This window comes from Gigantopelta aegis, unplaced genomic scaffold, assembly GCF_016097555.1.
Source record: "Gigantopelta aegis isolate Gae_Host unplaced genomic scaffold, Gae_host_genome ctg1830_pilon_pilon, whole genome shotgun sequence".
NCBI classification, from domain to species: Eukaryota; Metazoa; Mollusca; class Gastropoda; order Neomphalida; family Peltospiridae; genus Gigantopelta; species Gigantopelta aegis.
Window position 1 is genome coordinate 43,380 of NW_024532795.1, and position 17,695 is coordinate 61,074.

Genomic DNA, 17,695 nt, shown 5'->3' on the forward strand with positions numbered 1-17,695 from the left:
TAGTCAGTATAATATTATATACAGTACACATAGACACCTGATTATGTGTGGGTTGATTTAATTACACACAAGCAAGACCAACAGCCACAAAATCAATTAGCAATCACTGTGAATCCCATGTCAACTGTAACTAGATTATCAACATATGTATCGAACAGCTATAAACAAGTTTATAGTCTATTGAGTATTAGTAGAAATGCATTGCTAATGACATTTGTTATACAGGTGTCTGGTTTGTGTGTGTATGTGTGTATGTGTGTGTGTGTGTGTGTGTGTGTGTGTGTGTGTGTGTGTGTGTGTGTGTGTGTGTGTGTGTGTATGGAGCATGTTGCTTAGATCTTGTATTATATGTGCATGTATGTTTATAATATAGCAGTATTAACAATAGGCTATCCTTGTTCATCTTAACAATATTCATTGGTCTAGCTTACAATATGAATTTAGTCTAGAAAGTTAATTGGTTTTGTTGATATCAAAATAGAATTTTCCACTAGTTTTATTATCATAACACAATCACATGGTATTTCATTTTTAAGAGCTCCAATGTCAATGTGTTGACAATATTAGCTTACAAGAAGAAAGGAGATCAAATTGATTGTTGATAGCTAAAGTATCTCTCATATCTGACGTCAGTTGTTTAGTTGATACTCACTTTACAACTAGTGGGTCTGTTTGTAATGTTTATAGGTGTTGCTAAAATGTCAATTATTCATGCTATGCAGGATAATAAACAACTAACCACCAACTGTTGAAAAGCATTTTCAAAAGGATGGTGGGGTGGCCTATTAAACTTTGATGTGTGTATATACTGACCTAGTGAATACACCTGTACAACTTACTGTAGAGTTCTTCTTTCAAATGATACTAATGTCTCATATTCTTCTAGATGCACGTTTACTATGCTTTGTCCTTCATCAGTGAAGTGTTGTGTTTTTGGAGCTCTCTGTTTAGGCAGCTTTGCTTCTACTGATTTCGAACTATGTGTATTGGTATGATGAAATAAAATAATATAGCTGTTGTATGATGAGAAGACTCACTCTGGTACTCTAACTAGAGCGCCTATTGACTCAATGTAGGTAGAGTCTTGTGGTTCAGCCATTGCTGTATTGATTTAAATGAATTTCCTGAATAGATTTTAAAAAAGAAAGTGTAATAATTATTCATATTCCATTATATTGGGATATTATTTGTAAATGTTAGTTGAGCCCACCCACGCAATTTGTGAAGATGAAAGAGCTCGGCTCATGAATATCATTATAACCAACGAGCTATTATTTATACAATTAACGTACAGATCTGTTGCATGTTTGTGTGGTCTGTGTAATGTGTTTTGTATGTTTAACACAAGGCCACACATGGCCGGAATGCAGGATGTTCAAACTCCCATCCGCAATTTTTTAAAAAATAAACACAGCTAGTTCAGTGAGAGTATAAAAAGCGAGACGCTACCAGTTGAGTTCTTCAGGAAAACTGTTCAAATCATCTGATATTGTTCTACGGTTCTTGTTTTACGAGAGTTCTTTTCGCAAGCAAATTAAAGCAGTAGCAATATGCAGTTAGCTATGGATCCAAGCAAGCCATATGCTCCTCTTCTTCTACCTCGTACACTCTCTTTGAATCCGCCAACTCCTCTCGAGTTTCCAGGGAGGCCTTTGTTGCATGCTATCGACAACTCGAGCTCTATAGCGTTATCTATTCTAGCCAGAGTCGTTTGCGACGGACACCAGAGAGTGCTGGAGGTACATCAACGTCCTCCTTTCTCTTATATCACTCTGATCTCCATGGCTATTAAGAGCTCTCCTAAGAAGAAGCTAACACTGAACGAGATTTACACGTACATCATGGAAAAGTTTCCTTTCTACAGAGAAAACAGACGAGGTTGGCAGAACTCGATACGACACAAATCTCTCCTTAAACGAGTGCTTTGTCAAAGTCCCAAGGGACAAAGACGATCCGCCTGGTAAAGGCAACTATTGGACACTAGCTCCAGAATTCATGGACGCAAGTCCAGAGGTGTGTGAAACTGAACAGGAGAAGGAGAAACCGCGGAAGACGAGATAGATCTAAAGATGTTCCTGAAGAAGTTACTCCAAGACCTTCCTCAACTGGTAGTACATTTAGTGAAGAGGATGATAGTGGTTCAGTAGTAGGTCGATCTCCTTCCACCTCGTCATCTGCTGGTTTGCTAACTCCACCTTGCAGTCCTACGGATATGGTATTTTCAGATTCACCACCTCCATCTTCAGGGTCTGCTCATCATCATTACCAACCTCCTCCCTCTTCTCCTCAATCTTCGTCTCGAAGAGACTCTACGTTGGATTTGAGCGATCGCTGCAAAAGATTCTCAATTGTTAATTTGCTCTCTTAACTATCAAAATGAGCAAACTATTGCAATAAAAGACAATTTTTATTCTTTTTTATTTGTCTTCATAATCAACACATCTCAACATGGCTGTACATGTTCTTGAATGCATGTATATTATGTCATTTTCTCTGTAAATACCCTTTTTTTCAACCCACATCATTGTTGTCATTATGACATAACAGGTATAATATTAATGTTGCACTTGATTTAGTCAAACAATAGATTCTCTTCATAAAATTTATATCACACGTATTATTATTATTATTATTATTATCACTATCATTTTGCCGATTCTTTTTGTACCAAAATGTGTTTATTTAAATAAAACAGATCTAAAGAGTGAATATTTATTTATATATTATAATTATGTATTTGTAAAATATAATTATCAATGAATAAATTAAATAACTAGCTATTAAACTATTAGACAAACACGTTGCTATTTGGGGCTAACCTCTTTTGGCATCAAAGCATAGCAAAGTGCTCTTCAATCAGTCCACTTGAAGGCTTCTCTGTCTGGGCATTAATTAGAAAAAACTTAACTTCCTCTGTGTCACTTACTAGAAATAATGGCGAGTCTTCTTGGTGAAAGTACTGCTACCAGTAGTGAAGACCTGATACATTTAACGGGTCCACTAACTCAGGAAGCAATCCTCAGACAACTTCATGAAAATTTTCATGGAGGGAAGATGTTATGTGAGTTTACTCTGTTAAACTGTTATTTTAAGCCTCCCACCCTGCTCATTTAGACATGGATTGGACCAATTCTATTGTGTGTCAATTCTTTTGAGAATCCCAGTTCAACTATGATGGCAACTTACAGGAAGTGGGCCGACGTGTTGTAGAGGAATTGTATCACAGTAGACGATCTCGTATGGTTGTCTTCAAGTATGTCAATTTTAATGACTGTATTTTATTGATAGTAAATATGTTAATAATGTGTCAATACATCTTAAGTACATGGGTGTTGTGACTACATTAATAAAATGTAATGAATATAATTAATCAAGTTAATTTGGTATAATGCATGTACATATGCATGTATTCTATTATTTCAGTGGGATGAGCGGAAGTGGGAAGTCATTCACAGCAGATCGTCTTATTGTTAAAATGTTTGCCGACTCAACAAAATCTGAATGGTTACAGGACATAAGAAAAGTGCGTCCATTTTCACAATATATATATATCATTGATCCATTTTAGTATTGGCAAGTATCTTTCTGTGGTGCTCAAAGCTCTGGGTTCAGCTGGAACTGTCGCCAATAAGGATGCAAGTAGAATTGTAAGTTCTCTATTGTACAGATATGTACGTGTTAATTTGATCATGTGATGGTCACATGACTTATTTGTTTAATTTAGGGTCGTTTAATTGAATTTCACTATAATGGCATGCAGATCACTCGACTCAAAGTAAACTGTTATTTTCTGGACCAAGTAAGTATGAAAATTCAATAAGAGAGAGAGTAAGTGTGTGAACAAGAACTAGATAAACTGAATCAACAACACTCTTGTCCTTGAGCAAATATTTGAGTAATTCTCTGGTTGAGTTGATTTTCAAAGCTGCTACATAATTTTATATGGGGTAGGTAGTTTTTGTGTTAATTTTGATCAGGGACACATCCAGTAATATAGTGAATTGTTTGACAAAGGACTTAATTGTAATGAACTGCATAATGTTGTCTTTATATATATATGATCTATATCCCTCCTCCCTCCCTCCCTTCTTCTCTGTCTGTCTGTCTGTCTCTCTCTCTCTCTCTCTTTCTCTCATGTAGACTCGACTAGTTAATCCTCCTCAGAATGAGCAAAATTTCCACATATTTTATCAAATTCTTGCTGGTTTAACAACTGAGGAGAGAAGTAAGTAGAGTTGTCATGGTGACAAGCTTTGTCAAAACTTACAGATCACAAAGCATTCTCACTATACACACTTTTCTCTGATAAGTTTATCTAAGAAATAACTGGTCACTAAGTAAGGAATAATGTACTTCAACAAAGAAAGACTGAAGTTATTATAGGAAAGTACATAAAAGCATCTTTTACCAGGTGCTCCTTACCAGGTGAACATAGTGGTGATCTTTCTAATGAGTTGTAAACAATGCCAACTATGCTCATTTTAATCCTTCCAGCTGCTATAATGCTCTTATGTTTGTGTGTGTATATGTGTAGTACATCTTTTGTGTCTGGTTTGAGTAAATTCATTACTTGAGGGTATTATACATTTCATAGTTTGAGAGTACACCCACACACACCTATTAACGTTTGTGTGGTCATGAATTTATAACAAGAGAGTTATCATTCATTCAGTGGTGGATGGGACTTGTTGGACTGGAAAATAGTTTGCAAATTTTATTTAGAGTCAAGTTTTATTTACTTCCAAGAAATTGATATTATAGCTAACTGTTTTTTCCCTTCATTGTACATGACCAGCTGTATCATCATCACACTCTATTATTTAATTGTTCACATGTTATATTTTTTAATTGTCTCTTTATTGTTCTGTAGGTAAATTTCATTTTCCTCACTACGATTCACGATCTCTTCATTACCTCTCTCAGGCCACAGATCCTCCTGATAGTCCCCAGCAACTTCAAAATCATTTTGAAGCTTGGAAAGTAATATCATTAGTCCATTCATTCATCCACCTGCTTATCTATCCATCCATATCTATTCTCTTAGTGTTCATAGTTGCTATGGAAACAGTCATGTTATTAGTCATGTCTAGAAGGCAATCTCAAACTCTACTCTATTAGTGTTCATAGTTGCTATGGAAACAGTCATGTTATTAGTCATGTCTAGAAGGCAATCTCAAACTCTACTCTATTAGTGTTCAGTCAGTAGTTGCTATGGAAACAGCATGTCATTAGTTATGTCTAGAAGGAAATCTCAAACTCTTTAAACTTCAAACAGATAACTGACCCCTTTCCCCATAGTATTATATAATATAACGACAATGTCTCCATGGATCAGTAGTATTTTATGTAAACAGATTCACTAAATTTGCTTTGTTACATAACCATTTACAAATTCTTTGTACTTATCTAATAATGTAGAATTACTGACAACAGTCATTTCTTGTAGTATCTCCTGTGTATTAGTTAATGCTCTTCTTAATGTAATTATATACTTAATATTATAAATATTATTTTATGTACAATTTGTATTCCCAGTCTAGTTTAGCTCAATTGGGTATACCACTAAATGACGTTATGAAGGTATTGGTTGCCATATTGTTGCTAGGCAACGTCCTGTTTTATGAAGCGAAGAATCAAAAATTATCCTTCCAAGGCATTGATGGTAATAGACACACACACACACACACACACACACACACACACACACACACACACACACACACACACACACACTATAAAGTGTTTTGTGAGGCCAATAGCATTGTTTTTGTGGGAGGTTGAGGGTAGGAGTCAGACTGTCTCCACTGAGAGAAGATAGCTACACTTAAACTCACTTTGATGTAGGCCCTGGTTTTGAGCACCTGTTAATAGCTCATGGCACAATTGCCCTTATCACCCTCAAGATGTAGTATAGGTTAGAAACATTAGAACAAGTAGGACAAGAGAGTTATTGTGAATTCTCTGTGATAAACCAGCCAGCCTGTCTGTCTATTTAGCATTGTTACAACATTCCTACCCTCTGGACACACTTACCATGTAAATTGTCCTTCCATGTCCAGCCTACCTTGTAAAAGGAACAAAAGACTTCATACTAACATGAAATGAAATCTGCTTTATAAGTTGCACTATCATAACAAACATGTAATATTCTTGAATGGTTGTAATACATTATAATGTACATCTTCTGATATTGTTATCACTTGTTCACAAGCAGCTGTTTTTAGTTAATGTATCTTTGGAAGCTTGTTTATCTGTTTATTGCAAGTGCCCTCTCACTTGTGCAATAAAGTAGAACAAATTTATTGCAAAGGAGAGATAATTGTGTGACAGTTTAGTATAATCATGTGACAAGTATGTGATATGTTAATCTATAGCGTTCAACATATGTGAACTAAATTGAGCATTTCAGGTTAACCTGTGTTTGTTAAATTGTCTGGTAATATTGTATGACAGACTTTCACGTACACTTTCCTATATAAAACTACTTTATATAATTGAGTTTTCTAACAATTAGTTTACTATAATACTAACATGTGTGTTACATGTAAAGATATATTCTTTTATTATATGGTAGATTTGTAATAGTTAGGTATAGTTTTTATGTTTGAACATAATATCAAACAATAACACAACATTCACACGTTGTATTGTAAACATGTCACAAATAAATGACTTTCCTTGATTTTACATATTTAGAGCAATAAGTTATAGATAGTTCTAAATTAAGGGAACGTCTCTAAGTTAGCAAACAGTTATAATTAGTTCTAAATTAAGGGAACTCTCTAAGTTAGCAAACAGTTATAATTAGTTCTAAATTAAGGGAACCTCTCTAAGTTAGCAATCAGTTATAATTAGTTCTTTATTTATAGAGTTGCGTGCTGTGGCATCATTATTAGGAGTACAACCTCATGTATTACAACATGGTATCACTATGAGAACATATCTGTCACATAATGGTTCTGTCAAGTCAACCTGCTCAGCTGCTGGGGTATGGTAGTTGGTAATGATCACTTTAAGATCTCTCTCTCTCTTTTCCATAGGCTAACAGTGCTCGGGATGCATTGGCAAAGGCTCTTTTTGTACGGACAACTGTAGCTGTAATGAGGAGAATTAATACTTTATTAAAAGGAGCAGGAGCTCAGTCTCCTCAAAAACCTCACCACCGTTCTATTCCTAAATCCGATTTTTTACCACCTCACACTGAAGTTAGTGACATTGCAGATTACAATGTAAAAATAAAAAAACACACATAATTTGTACAATATACAATTAATGACTACAATGTGTGATCTCGTAGAGTACATGTAAAAAATACATGTACTTGTGTTACAATAGCATATATCATTTATACAATATACAATTAATGACTACAATGTATTACATTGTGACATCATATATTATTTGTAAAAATACATATGGATTATACAATAACTTGTATCATAATAGTGTATCTCTTGTTTCCTTTAGAACATCATCAGTATTGTTGATTTGTTTGGCTTTGAAAAGAATGAATCTAATTCTCTTGAACATCTCTGTATTAATTGGACAGCAGAGAAGCTGCAATATTTCTATTCTCAGACTGTGTTTGATGATACACTCAAATCTTCCCAGTAAATTTTGACGATCCTATAACCACATGTAATCACATGTACAATATTGTCTGTCTATTTTAGGATGGAAGGAGTTGATCCTTTGTTTGAGAGTGAAGTTCATGATTGTGGTGTCTGTATGATTAATTGGCAATAACGTGAGGAGTTCCCCATTTGGTTTATTAAGAATATTCGTTTTGTTACAGCATAGTGGGTTTGTTAAAAGAACTCAATCAAGAAACCGTATCGCCATTGTATGTTATCAATATTCAATCACTGCTGTGTCATCTCCCTCTCTCTTTGACATCATATATAGAGTGTCGTCAGAGGATGTTAGAGTTAGAATGAAACATAAATTCAGTTCTTACAGCTGCTTTACTCCACCAGCTGGATCTTCTTCAAATTTTGTTATCAAGCATTTCTGTGAGAGGTATCTTAAGAACCATCTATTGACAAGAATTCCTTTCACTTCTTCCTTTCGTTTTCCTCCCTCCTCACTTTCTCTCCTCACTTACACTTCTTCCTTTCTTTTCCTCCCTCCTCGCTTTCTCTCCTTTCTTTTCCTCCCTCCTCACTTTCTCTTCTCACTTAGGTTACATATGATACATATAATATACTAAATGCTAACGCCGATACATTGGCTGATGATATAATCGCTATTTTCTCCAACAAAGTCAGTAAATTTCTATGTGTTACAAGTTTTCTATCTGCTTCTTTAGGAATGTAATTTGGTTTTGTGGCCTCATTATTTGCTACTGAAACTAGTAAAGAATTACAGCGTAAGTACATTGTCCTACTATCTATCACAAATTGTCCTCTTCCTGTAGCTGATGGCAGCCCCAAAGGTCAGATGTGTCGTATAACGCCAGCATCACTGCAGCACTCTAGGTACATCCATGTTATCTATAATAAATATTGTTTCTCTCTTTTCAGTCAACTAGAAGCTAGACAACCATCTGCTTTTGTACAAGACTTCCAGGTATACTGTTACTCACTTTTATCTTTGTCATTTTGATTATACACAGGCTCATATTGAAGATGTATTGAGTGCTTTAAAGAAAGCCAGACCTTACTTTATAAAGTGTATCAAGGTAGCATTTTGATAAATGGTAATACTTTCATTGTATCTGATCTCCTCTTTGTTTAGTCTAACACTACACAAACACCTGGACATTTTGACCGGTGATGTAGTCGTCAACAAATTAAGGATATGTTAATCTTTGAAACAGTAGATCTGATTCAAGGAGGTTGGTACTATCACAACAGTAACATGAAAATGAGATTATGTAAATATGGAAGCCTCACTAATAACATGTTATTTATACAAGTAGACACGTACTTGTATTGTATTGTTCGTATACAAAATATACAACAACCAATGTACAGTTTGGTGGTAGTGTTCAGTTTGCTATAGAAACTATAGGACATGTGTTATGATTCATGTAGTTTGTATTTTCACTACAAACAACATCATTATATAGTTCATATAATTTCAATACAATACTAACTTTTGTTACTCATTGTTATATATTGTAGGATATTACCATCACATGTATTATAAGGATTTTGTTCATCGCTATCAAGTAATTGCTCCTGAAGCACTTGAACGACTTCGTAGTCGAGCTCATGAAATGACTGAAGTAAATTATATGCAACCACTGGTGTCTACCTATTGCTCCACCCATTTATTGTTAGGACTTGTTGGCTGATTTTGCACGTATATTGCAGAGGAAGTCCATTACTGAAGATATGGTGGGCATTAGGACACACTAAAGTCTTTTTAACGTAATTACCCCCATACTCTCTCCTCTCTCGGGTCTCTCTCCTCCCTCCTCTCTTCTCTCTCTCTCCTCTCTCCTCTTCCTCTCTCTCTCTCTCCTCTCTCATCTCTCTCTCTCTCTCTCTCTCTCTCTCTCTCCCTGCCTCTCTCTTTCATTTTCCTTTCTCTTTTTAGTGAAGAACTTAGACAACATTTAGAAAGTTTACGTTATACTGTAAGAATAAAGGCAGCCATTAAAATTCAGAGTATTGTACGTCGGTATTTAACAATGAAGCAATTGCCAAGAGCTAAAGCATCTCTACAACAACGAAGTAGTGGTAGTCATCTTCGACCTCATCGTCTCTCAAACTCGTAAGTTAACACAATACGTATCTATTGGTGTATTAAATGGTTCCATCTCTCAGAGATCAGGCCACACCTTCTCCTCCACCCACAATCCCAGAGAGGGAGAGAAATGGAGATCCAACTAGTAATGCAGGACCTCGTAACTATACTATAGTTGGTAACTTCAAAATTGCTTTTCCACAATGGAGATTAATCAGATATCAATACCCAGGTTAAAATGGACAAACAGACATATTAAATGATAAATAATACATTCTCTAGATACCGGTCCACCTATCCTACGACCTGGTGATGAAGTATATGTGATAGGGCGGAGTCAAAAGCGGGGTTTTCTCATTTTGAATATGGTGGAAAAACAGATCCACTTACCTCACTTTTATACAGAGTTAAGAGTGAGTCTATAAATTATAATGTTTGATACATTGAAGGTATTGCATCTCAAAACATGTTAATTCCTTCTAAACACTGTATTAAGAATATCTTTAAACTATTTGAGGTCTCAAATTTTCTCAATAATTTCAGAAGTAGAACTAATAATATATTATACTTTAGTTGATCTGCTAATGTAAAGAACCAATTTCTCACAGAATGAGTAGACCCCTTCAATTAGTTTGATGTTATTTGTTGTTGTTCAAAAGTTGAGTTTATTTTGTGTCTCTTGTTGTACATGTATTGTGTAGTTTGTGTTACGTTATTGCTTACAACAGAATACTTTCATGCTCAGTAGAACAAAAGTACTAAGTCACGATTTGTAACTAGTGTTACAACATCTGCTGCCGTTAATGAAGTGAAACAAGGAAAATGTGTTAAATGTAGTCATATTGACGAATATGAGGATTTTATGGATAAAGCAACAATCATTATAATATTAGAGTGCTACTGTATTTGAAATAATCTGCATGGCTGGGATTAAATTATAGACTATTGTGTTAGTTTGAATAATTTTAAACCTTTTCTCTAGTTGACTCCGCCTCCCATTCAGAGTCCATTTGCCATGCCCACATCACCTCATCAACCACTTCAAACCTATAGTGAACTATGAGTCATTCATCAATTGCTGTTCTCATAAGTTTAATCAGTTACTGAATTTTCATTATTGTCTTTTTTCCTCCTTTTAAATTTTATCATAAATGTTTATGTGTATTGGGAATGTGAATAATTTATTTAGTGTTTTTATGAATCATAGTTGCTATAGTAACTTTTATTGAATTCTCATTTTTTTGAGAGTCTTTTTACTTTGTCCAGTAGTTGTTGGTTTCTTTCTGGTTGATATTCCTTTGGGATCTGTTTTTATTGGAGGGAGAGGTATACGTGAAGAGGGACCACCCATATCCCTTTTACTATCAGATTGCATACGTGAAGAGGGACCACCCATATCCCTTTTACTATCAGATTGCATATGTGAAGAGGAACCACCCCACATCCCTTTTACTATCAGATTGCATACGTGAAGAGGGACCACCCACATCCCTTTTACTGTCAGACTGATGGGAATTACTCTTGATGATAGTCTTGTTAGAATCAACAGGCTTTTGATTTATAAGTTTCATTTTTGTTTTTGTATTAGTTTTCTCTGCCATCATCTCTTTATCTGAGTGTTCTTTTCCTTTCTGAGCGTATGATATGTGATCTCTTTGGCACAGAATGACTGGTTCCACCTTTCTTTTCTCTCAAAGATTTCAGAGTAGCAGAGGAAAGACGATTAGTTTTTATTTTCCTTAAAGAAAAACATAAAAGATAAATCTGTATAATTATTAAGATTTAATCACCTCAAATTTCTGAACCTTTTATCAGCTCTAAGAACTCTGGAGTGTGTTATGTATGCCATTCTATCAGCTACTGGTATGATAAAGAATATTTTCATGTAATAATAGCTTAGTCTGTCTGCAACTAGAGAAAGATAGAGAGAGAGAGATTATGTATCAAATCCTCCACACAATAATTACTTGATTAATAACTCGCTGTTGAAGGTCAAAATCTTGAGATGAAATAGGATTATTCAATGATTGTAGAACCACCTCAGCATCCTAAAAAATTGATAAAGATACAACCCCTAATATTAGGTACCTTAATTGTTTTTAGGGGGGGGGGGGAGGTCTTTGATCTTCTCTGTTTTGAAGAAAGACGTCTAGTGAGAAATCCCTTAGCCATAGCAGTTAATTTCCATACTGGATCCTATATTTAGAAAACAATTAGAGAATCTGATAGTACAACGTTTACCTCAACATCTCTACTTGTTCTTCGTCTTCTTCTGGTAGTCTGCTGAGAAAATACATTAATCTGATGGGTCTACCAGTTGGTCTCTCTATGGATGTAGTGGGTCTGTTGGTACATTTGACTATTGGTCTGTGGAGCTGTGGCAGCTATCAGGGTGGTCTTCTCCGATGTGTGGTTATCATTATTAGTGGTCTCTCTGATGTAGTTCTGTTGATACATTGGACTATTGGTCTGTGGAGCCTGTGGTATCATTAGTGGTCTCTCCGATGTAGTCTGTGGTACAGTGGACTATTGGTCTGTGGAGACCTGTGGCACTATCAGTGGTCTCTCGATGTAGTCTGTGGTACATTGGACTATTGGTCTGTGGAGCTTGTGACATTATCAGTGGTCTCTCTGATGTCGCTGATGTGGTACATTGGACTATTGGTCCGTGGAGCCTGTGGCACTATCAGTGGTCTCTCCGATGTGTTCTGTTGGTAATTGGACTATTGGTCTGTGGAGCCTGTGGTTCTGTGGGATGTAGTCTGTTGGTATATTGGACTATTAGCTATTTGCTGATTAAAGTAATGCTGTGTGGGCCATTTTGCTGCTAACAGAGGTTTATTCTTTCCTGTAGTAGTGATATTATTAGTCTCCTTAGATGATGAGTACTGGAAGACACAGGAGTATTGAGGGAGGAAAAAAGTTAGTTGAAATCAGGTGGAGGTCATTATTGTAATTAGAGACATATTCGGGGAGGGTTCTCCTCTTTTACTATGTAAGTTCTTTTCTTTGACTCCCAATGTTTCAAGTCGAGTCTTGATGTAATCTCGCAGCTGGGTTATTGAGCGTCTTCTGTTGATTGATGATTTCATTTTCTCTCTTAATGGCCAACTCTTTATAATGTAACAACTCATCCCTTTGAGACTCTAAGTACTGAAACGGATTAGATATAGTAAATTTGTTAATTATTATATACTTACAGGAAAAGGAAAGTGAACGAAAAAAACCAAACCCATCGTTTCCATTGTGAAATTTTGCATTTCCCCCGCTATTTTAGAAAGCAAAACAATATTGAAAGGAATGTCTTTAATTAGAACAATGTACTGAAATTAGAATAAAATACGGTATTTGCTCCCCGGGGATGCTTGGTGAGAGAAGTTTAGAAGAACCAGTCATTTTACCATAATGCCAGTGGGATCAATCCTCACACAAAACCAATATGGACGGTGAGATTAGTATACGCATTCTACTCTAAAAGGTTCCAATATTGACGTGTAGAAAATTGTATGTATTTTGGTAATGTTAAAGATTGGCATGCAAGGGCTACCATATTAGTCAATAATGTTATCAAAATAATTACATACTCTACTTGTTTCCTCTCTAGTTATTTGCTAAGGTGTTTCGTCAAGCTGATACTGATGAAACTGGCAATGTAGAGGCCTCACTTATCACTGAACTAGCAGCTTCTGTATTGGGTTCTCAAATCAAAGACTCCGAGAAGCAACTTATTAAATATCATTCCGATTTAAGAGTTGGTGCGTATAAATAAACTTACAAACGCACATCAATTTATGCTACACTAACACTAAATCTTAACAATAGTTATAAAAAGTTAGAATTATGTTAAGTAATTCTCTTGTATCCTTACTAGGCCAGGCTACGATTGCATTTGCTGACTTTTTGGAAATGATGGGTGAAATTTTGTCTGAGACCACCCGCTGGGGGAACCTCTCGACTCGTCTTGATGGTTACGTGGTTTTTGACACCATACAGGAACAGATCCGTTAAAAAGTCTCTAAAGAGAGGTTTTGAATTCAATATCATTGTCGTTGGTAAGCACTGACTTGTAATAGTTTAGAATTTGCCAGTTATCTTGTGTGAATTAACTAACCCTCACTTAAACTATGTCCTCCCTCCATACAATATACTCCAGTGTATAATAAGATTGTAATAACATTATAATATGTTATTACTATACTGGTAATAGAGTAGTAGTAAGGAACAGATGTCATTTCAAACCCCTTTGGGGATGTTTGTTAACAACTAAGTCAACTGTGTCTCATTTTAGCCACACCCACGACAATAACTTAATGTCAAATTTAAGAGTGTCCAATGTGTTTGTCTATTAAGTTATCTTCTTCTAAACCACACCCCTTACTTTCTCCCACTTTTAGGTGAGAGTGGACTGGGTAAGAGTACGTTGGTGAACACTTTTATTTAAGAGTAAATCAGTCGTACCTCATGTACTCCTGGACCTCACATTATTCCTAAAAACTACTGAGTCAACTCTGTTAGTCATGGAAGTGGTCCAATATGTTAGTAGTACACCCTTATATCAACATAGCTGTCATACTTCAGTGTAACATAATGATGTCTAAAATGGATACCACTACTATAATATGATAGCATTGTATAAAAATATTTCTCACTATACTACTAATTACTTTTATATTAATTTAGTTCTTGTATTATTGTATTACTATATTTTGTTGTTATTATAATGTTGTTTTGTTGTCTTTAGTGATTGAGGAACAGAATGTTCGTCTTAAACTCACAGTGACTGATACTCCTGGTTTTGGGGATCAAATTAACAATGATAAATGGGTAAACCCCTAGTTAACAAGTTACTAATTATTTATCAATTATGTTTCTTAGTTGGACACCTATTCTTGAGTATGTAAATGATCAGTTTTGCTCATATTTACAAGAGGAGGTCAGTAATCACTAGGAAAAGGTCATTCTGACAGCGAGGGTTCATTGCTGTCTTTATTTCATCCTCCCAACTGACACAAGTAAAGATAGATTGATGGTTGGATGAAGGGTATGTGTGTTAGTATCATTGATATATGGATAGTATCTATGAATATCTGTTAAATCTGTGATAGTATCATTGTATATTTTAATATCTGTGATAGTATCATTGATAGATGTGATAGTATCTTGATATATGTTAATATCATAATTCTGTTATATGTATCCATTTGATATATGTTAATATCATATATCTGTGATAGTATCATTTGATATATGTTTAAATCATTGATATCTGTTATGTAATTGATATATGTTAATATCCTTGATATGTGATAGTATCATTGATATATGTTTATAGCATGGATATCTATGATAGTATCATTGATAGATGTAATAGTATCATTGACTAATATCTATGATTAGTTTCGCGTCCTATTGATATTGAGTTTATGAAGAGACTTGATGAATTCGTCAACATTGTACCTGTCATAGCTAAATCAGACACAATGACATTAGAGAGAGGGATACCTTCAAAAAACTAAGGGTATGTGATATTGTATATGTATTAATTAAGCTATTGTTTATTGTGGATAGATTCGTCAAGATTTGGAATATCTAATATCGTATCTATCCCAGTGCATATGGTGCTGAAGACGAGGATGATGCAGCAATTAATAATAAAATTGAGGTAAGAAAATGTTTGATGAGTTATGGTTGTTGTTCATCTCTCTATCATTTTATTTAGCAATATCGTCTTTTGCTGTCATTGGCAGTGATTAAGGAAACGAGGTTGGTGGCAAACGAGTGCTTGGACGACAAAACAAAATGGGGTTTTGTCGAAGTGGAAAACAAGAAACATTGTGAGTTTCTCACCTCAGAGATATGCTCATTAAGTGAGTGGGAAGATAAGGATGCGTGTGCTTGAAATGAGCTCTCTCTGTGTCTGTCTAGGTCACACATGCAAGATCTGAAGGAAACCACTGATAAGGTTCATTATGAGAACTACCGTCAGAAACGTCTACGGGAGTCAAAAGTTGTGGGTGAATTCAACATCTGATACTTCTCCATTTGTCCTCTAACTAGAACAAGAATCAATGGCTACAGTTCATTAACTATATTTTTTCTTAATTTTTTTTTTCAGCTAACACATAGTTACCATAGCAACCCTGTAGATTTATGACTTTAGGCAATATTAGTATTTACAATTTTTAAAAAAACAACAAATTATAGATATTCTCTTTATTAGTTTATTTGAAATTTTTGTAAGTGGTGATTTATGATTTTGAGTTGTGTATAACGTACTCTCCTTGTTATGTAATGGATTTTAAGATATTATTTTAGCAAAAGATGTGAGAGTAACACATTATAATTAAAGTCTAGTCTGAGCCCCAGACTTTGCTGAAGGTATGTAGATCTAGAAGAACTGAGACCACAGTAATACTAATTGTTAATTATGAGAGAGAACATGACAATTGTAATACAAATACTAACAAAAATTGATTGATTTACTGTTAGAGATCTGAACAGAGTTCAATGTAAAAAAATTTCATAAGTGATTTAGTGTGAGATAAGTGTTTGTAATTGTTCAAACTTTTTGTCTGGTACAGGGCTAGAAATTTAGTGGCTAAATATTGAAATGGTTTGTCAATGTTGTCTTGTTCTTTCTACAACAACAATAACAAGACTATACTAAGATTATCAGAGATCAACTTACAGATGCTGAGCACTCAAACATATTCTAATTTCATTTGCTTTTGCAAATGCGCGTCCTTCTTCTTCAGTCACTACTCTTTCGTAGAACAAGATCAACTTATTAGCTACCAGACCCCTAGTAATCAGATTATCAAAGTGAACCATTAACAAGAATAACAATACTCAATAACAATACCAGGTAGAAAAAAGTTCGGGAGCAGCTTTTTGTGCTTCACTTCTCCTAGCCATTTAGCACAGCTTTTGAAAAGATTGTTCATCAGTAACTCATACACCACTACGACTAAACTAGGGTGTGCCCACTGATAAATAAAATATATCTATGACAAATTGAGCTATATACATATCTTTACAAAGTTCTGAACAAATTCAGAATACATTTCTTTTCCTGCTGAATCAAAGATATATAATTCCTAAGGTTGGATGATTATAGTTATAATAAACAATTATTTAAATGACCACTATAGCCTCTGTATCTGTACTGGTATAGTTTTAACAGATATATCAACACCTAATGTCTGTAACAACAAGTATAGTCACGTTATATAAATGAGTATCTTTACCATAGAATAGTTCTTGGCAAATTGAGTCCCATCACTTTGTAATGACTTTATTAAAGCTGTTTTACCAACAGTAGAATCACCTATAAAGTACATACATATATTACAGAGATAAAAATAGATTATACTTACCTACTATAATACATTTAGCTCTTAATACTAGTGGCATATATCTCTGTCCTCTTGTGATTGCTGTGCTAAGCAACTATTCATATACCAGAAAATATTGATTTTTTCTAATTATTGGTCATTGAAAAACTGATCGTACTGAGGTAAATAAACGGAAATTTGTAAATACTATTAGCTAGAAGACAAAGAAACACTCCCAGGGCACTTACTTGATTCCAGTTGTATAGGTAAGCGATTTTATTTGCAATTGTCTTCACTGTAACTAATGTTTAATATGTGACAATTTTCTAATCATACATGAACTGGTTTTAACATATAGTGGTATTATATGATGTTAGTATGATGTACTAATTGTAGTTCATAAGTGTTACTTGATTACAAAAGTGACACATAGAATGTCAGACGTGTGGTGTGTGCAGTACATGTGTAAAAATAAGTATAAATCTCTCATGATTGTTGTAAATGGGTGTTAAAAGTTCTTGCAATAAAGTATGGCCTCCTTGTGCTCCATAATAAGTAAGGTGCAGAGTAAATGCTAGATTGTTATTTGATCTTCCTTTAGTGATGCATGTTCTTTTATAGCTTTTCTCCATGCTTTATGGACATGCCATACACAGATTACTTGAGTA

General features: G+C 34.7%; 2 protein-coding genes and 1 pseudogene across 2 annotated transcripts; 2 read left to right on the plus strand and 1 right to left on the minus strand.

The window, feature by feature from the left end:
- The first annotated feature begins 1,562 nt into the window (after nucleotides 1-1,562).
- Nucleotides 1,563-2,368, plus strand: LOC121391171 (forkhead box protein L1-like). The gene is given in 3 exon segments (XM_041522886.1): nucleotides 1,563-1,901; nucleotides 1,903-2,015; nucleotides 2,017-2,368. Coding segments are annotated over 3 exon segments (804 nt in total).
- Nucleotides 2,369-13,132: 10,764 nt separating this feature from the next.
- On the plus strand, nucleotides 13,133-15,724 carry LOC121391172 (annotated as a pseudogene).
- A 454-nt stretch (nucleotides 15,725-16,178) lies between these two features.
- Nucleotides 16,179-17,106, minus strand: LOC121391173 (intraflagellar transport protein 27 homolog). Its single transcript, XM_041522887.1, has 6 exons — nucleotides 17,070-17,106; nucleotides 16,941-17,020; nucleotides 16,860-16,895; nucleotides 16,731-16,790; nucleotides 16,556-16,679; nucleotides 16,179-16,186 (listed from the first exon to the last, which is right to left on the minus strand). The coding sequence occupies exons 1-6, from the start codon at nucleotides 17,104-17,106 to the stop codon at nucleotides 16,179-16,181; spliced, it is 345 nt and encodes a 114-aa protein (XP_041378821.1).
- Between the last annotated feature and the right edge of the window lie 589 nt (nucleotides 17,107-17,695).

What these genes read in the sequence shown, in the direction of transcription:
- LOC121391173 (XM_041522887.1), bottom strand. Translation starts at nt 17,106, where the DNA reads ATGCCACTAGTATTAAGAGCTAAATGTATTATAGTAG. An exon ending in AGCTAAATGTATTATAGTAG is followed by an intron (nt 17,021 to 17,069) that starts GTAAGTATAATC and finishes TGTACTTTATAG; the next exon opens with GTGATTCTACTGTTGGTAAA. An exon ending in TTGCCAAGAACTATTCTATG is followed by an intron (nt 16,896 to 16,940) that starts GTAAAGATACTC and finishes TTGTTGTTACAG; the next exon opens with ACATTAGGTGTTGATATATC.